This window comes from Danio rerio, chromosome 18 (genome assembly GCF_052040795.2).
Source record: "Danio rerio strain M-AB ecotype USA chromosome 18, GRCz13ab, whole genome shotgun sequence".
NCBI lineage: Eukaryota > Metazoa > Chordata > Actinopteri > Cypriniformes > Danionidae > Danio > Danio rerio.
Window position 1 is genome coordinate 47,818,218 of NC_141038.1, and position 5,003 is coordinate 47,823,220.

At 37.5% G+C, this 5,003-nt stretch overlaps 1 protein-coding gene across 7 annotated transcripts in view; it reads left to right on the forward strand.

Annotated features, from left to right (window-relative positions):
- The window catches only part of st14a (ST14 transmembrane serine protease matriptase a), a 32,410-nt gene extending 29,845 nt beyond the window's left edge, over positions 1-2,565 (forward strand). For all 7 annotated transcript variants that reach the window (XM_087292653.1, XM_087292655.1, XM_087292651.1 and 4 more), the window contains 1 exon segment: positions 1,844-2,565. In XM_087292653.1, the coding sequence (XP_087148779.1) occupies positions 1,844-2,002 (159 nt within the window). In that variant the 3' untranslated portion in view covers positions 2,003-2,565.
- Positions 2,566-5,003: the final 2,438 nt, after the last annotated feature.

Consider the following 5,003-nt stretch of genomic DNA (forward strand, 5'->3'; position numbering starts at 1 on the left):
TGTGGGGTTAGTGAGCCTATTAAAAAGCATTGGATGCAGCCCAGATTGCACTCCACCAGGTCTGCATCCAGACCCCTCTCGAGAGAGGTTTTCTTTATTGTTAGGGTTTCTTTTTTCATTCCCACTGGGTTTTTTATTCTGCATCTGATTACTCCTGTTATTTATTCACTCTTTGTTTTCCCGGGATCTGCTTAGAAATGTTTTCCCTTTTGACCTGAATTAAGACCAGCATGAAGAGAAATAATAATGACTATTTTGCCCATAAATGTAATCACGATTATTAAAAATATATGACCAAAGGGGGGTGTGTGTTATATGTATGTATGTATGTGTCCACACAACCTGACAAAAGTCTTGCTGTTGATCCCTGTTGTAAGAGCAGCAAATAATAATAACTTTGTTGATTATATGGAAAAGTGGAAAAGGTAGATTTTTTTCTGATGAATCATCTGCAGTATTTGAGATAATTGGGATGCAGTTTAACAGAAGACCTGTTGGAACCCACATCGACCCAAGATTCTCACAGCAAGTTTGGTGAAGGAAAAATCATAGTTTGGGCTTACAATATGTATAAGGGCATGCGAGAGATCTGCAGAGTGGATGGCAACATCAACAGCCTGAGGTATCAAGACATTTGTGCTGCCCATTACATTACAAACCACAGGAGAGGGCAAATTCTTCAGCAGGATAGCGCTCTTCATACTTAAGCCTCCTCATCAAAGTTCCTGAAAGCAAAGAAGGTCAAGGTGCTCCAGGATTGGCCAGCCCAGTCACCAGACATGAACATTATTAAGCATGTCTGGGGTAAGATGGAGGAAGCATTGAAGATCAATCCACAGTATCTTGATGAACTCTGGGAGTCCTGCATGAACGCTTTCTTTGCCATTCCAGATGACTTTATTAATAAGTGATTTGAGTCGTTGCAGAGATGTATGGATGCAGTCCTCCAAGCTCAAGAGAGTCATGCACAATATTCATTCTTTCTCCACTGCAGCATGACTTTATGTTCTATACTGGACATTATTTCTGTTACGTAACAAGACTTTTGTCTAAGCAAAGTCAGACCTTACTGTCCTAATTAAATAATGAAATATCAAGACATGATTATATTTTATTGTGATAAAATCAGCGTAATCTAGAGGCCTTTGCCTTTCATATAAGCCACTTCTGATACCAAATGATCAAGTACGTTGTAGTCACATTATTTGTTGTTCCTAAAACTTGGATAGGTGATGAGACTTTTGTCAGGTAGTATAGATGAGAATGCTTGACCTCCTTTAGGTTAAAATTCAGGCTTATTAGGCAAGGCAACGCAAGTTTATTTATATAGCACATTTCATACACAATGGCAATTCAAAGTGCTTTACATAAACAAGAATAAAAGACAAGTAACATGTAAACAAGTAAAATAAAAATAAAAACAAATAATAAAAATGCGTAAAAACAAAACATAAAAACAGGTAAAATGTGATATAAAAGAATGAAGAAGAAGCACCAATTACACCAAAAGAATTACACCAAATATTGCTTCCTTGTCTCTAAAAAATAGAAATTAGTGTTAAATTAAGTATTTAAAATATATTAAAGTGATAATTTGGCATTGTGGTGTTGGAAAGTAAATATAAACTTGTCTGAAAACTAAAAAAGCACTTAATGACAACATTTTACATTTAAACTGGAACAAATTTATCAGTAGTTTACAGAATAAAACTACTCGAACATCGCTATCAGTTTATTCTGTTGCTGTTTATTGTTGAAAAATGAACGTAGCAGTGTCGTGCAGCCCTGAATATTGAACTTTATATTGTATTTATTGAAATAAATCCATGTCTTCTTTCCTCAGGGTGACTCTGGTGGTCCTTTGTCGTTTCCGTCTGGCAAGCGTATGTTTCTGGCTGGAGTGGTGAGCTGGGGCGACGGATGCGCTCGCAGAAACAAGCCAGGCATCTACTCAAACGTCCCCAAATTCAGGGCCTGGATCAAGGAGAAGACGGGAGTGTAACTTCTTTTAGGATTATCACGAACTATGAGAGATTTTAAAGACAAATATTTTTATAACATACATAAAATGACCCAACAGAGCCCTACAAGCGCATCAGATTGTGATATGGTTGGGTGTACAGAGGGATGGACTTCTTAACCTTTTTTTATTTGTCTTCGATGCAAAGGATGTTTTTTAAACGTGTATATATTATAAGCAGTTCGGTTTGAGGGATTTTGATCTGTCTCTGTGTGTAAATAAATCTCCTTTTTAAAGGTTTCCTGTTTTTTAGCGGCTACACACTAAAACAAAGTGAAGCTTTGTATGTTTCTGATTGTGAATGAATTTGTTTGTTTGGGTCTGTACCTTTAGTTTTCAATTTAAGGACTTGCGTATATTATTCACTCTCATGAACTTTAATGTGAACGTCTTCACTCTTTTTATGAATTTTGTGCTAAATGTATGTATGAAATGCAATGTCACTTAGTTACACATGGAAACACTTGAAAAATATGTCTGGAGTGTCTTAAATTTGAATCAGGGATTACATTTAACATTTTAAAAATAAATACAGAAAGTTGAAACCTTGTTCCATGCACCATGATTTGATCATTTTTAAATGAATTTGCCCCTTTGATTTTGTTTCTTTGTTTAAATATTTCCCAAATGATGTTTAACAGAGCAAGGAAATTTTCACAGTATGTCTGATAATATTTTCTCTTCTGGAGAAAGTCTTATTTGTTTTATTTCAGCTACAATAAAAGCGGTTTTTATATTTTTTAAACACCATTTTAAGGTCAAAATTATAAGCCCCTTTAAGCTAAATTTTTTTGAAAGTCTACAGAACAAACCACTGTTATACAATAACTTACCTAATTACCCTAACCTGCCTAGTTATCCTAATTAACCTAGTTAAGCCTTAAAATGTCACTTTAAGCTGTATTGAAGTGTCTTGAAAAATATCTAGTCTAATATTATGTGCTGTCATCAAAGATAAAATAAATCAGTTATTAGAGATGAGTTATTAGAACTATAATGTTTAGAAATGTGTTGAAAAAATCTCTCCGTTAAACAGAAATTGGGGGAAAAAAATAAACAGGGGGGCGAATAATTCTGACTTCAACTGTAGATGCACAATGGAAATTATATACCTACACTCACTGGCCACTTTATTAGCTACACCTTACTAATAATGGCAAAAGTATCTGGATGTACCCTTATGATGCAAGCTGAGATTGCATCACTCAGCGATGCAATGTCAGACACAATGCACTCAAATGGAGCTAGTGACGTCACTGTGTGGGGTATGGGTGGGGTTAGGTGAGCCCATTAAAAAGCATTGGATGCAGCTCAGATTGCACTGCACCAGGTCTGCATCCAGACCCCTCTCAGTATTGGGTTGGACAGAAACGCCTTAATCCTTTGTGGCATAGATTCAACAAGGTACTGGAAACATTCCTCAGAGATTTTGGTCCATATTGACATGATAGCATCACACAGTTGCTGCAGATTTGTCAGCTGCACATCCATGATGCGAATCTCCCGTTCACCACGTCCCAAAGGTGCTCTATTGGATTAAGTTCTGGTGACTGTGGAGGCCAATTGAGTACTGTGAACTCATTATCATGTTAAAGAAACCAGTCTGAGATGATTTGGGCTTTATGACATGGCACGTTATCCTGCTGAAAGTAGCCATCAGAAGATGGGTACACTGTGGTCATAAAGGGATGGACATGGTTAGCAACAATACTCTGGTAGGCTGTGGTGTTGACATGATGCTCAATGGGTACTAATGGGCCCAAAGTGTGCAAAGAAAATATCCCCCACACCATTACACCAGCACCAGCAACCTGAACCACTAATACAAGGCAGAATGGATCCACTTTTTCATGATGCTGATGCTAAATTCTGACCCTACCAACCGAATGTCGCAGCAGAAATCGAGACTCATCAGACCAGGCAACATTTCTTCAATCTTCTATTGTCCAGTTTTGGTGACCCTGTGTGAATTGTAGTCCAAGTTTCCTGGTTTTAGCTGACAGGAGTGGCACCCAGTGTGGTCTTCTGCTGCTGTAGCCCATTCGCCTCAAGGTTGGACGTGTTTCAGAGTTGCTCTTTTGCAGACCTTGGTTGTATCGAGTGGTTATTTGAGTTACTGTTGGTTTTCTATCAGCTCGAACCAGTCTGGCCATTCTCCTCTGACCTCTGGCATCAACAAGGCATATGCCCCCACAGAAATAGCCGCTCTCTATATATTTTCTCTTTTTCAGACCATTCTTTGTAAACCCTAGAGATGGTTGTGCGTGAAAATCCTAGTAGATCAGCAGTTTCTGAAATACTCAGACCAGCCGGTCTGGCAACAACAGCCATGCCACGTTCAATATCACTTAAATCCCCTTTCTTCCCCATTCTGATGCTCGGTTTGAACTGCAGCAGATCGTCTTGACCATGTCTACATGCCTAAATGCATTGAGTAGCTGCCATGTGATTGGCTGATTAGAAATTTACGTTGACGTGCAGTTGGACAGGTGTACCTAATAAAGTGGACGGCGAGTGTATACCTTGTTGAAGCTTTACTTTTTTTTAATTAAACATGCAAGGGACTATAGGTCACAGAAAATATGTAAATGTCCTTGCATGCTTTTTTTTAAACATTAGGTGTGTATTGCATGTATACCATGAGAAAATGTTAGCAGCGGCTGCCTCAACTTTTACATTAGGTTGAATCAAATTAGTTGGGTAATTTCAACTTGTTTTACTTAAAGCTGACATGGAAAAAGTAAAACTGTAGGTAAAGAGCAAGGTAAAGAAGCATATAGATTACAGTAAAAATACATTAAATATTTACTTAAGGTTCGTGTGTTTATGTGATAAAATTATTTATAAAAAGATACTTTTTTATTTAATTTTTTAAACTCATTCAATTATGGTTTCTAATGTAATATTTAGGTTTATCCGCTTGCTTTTCACAAACCGTCATGTCAAAGTTGGAACCATGAAGCACTGAAACTGCGCGGTCTCC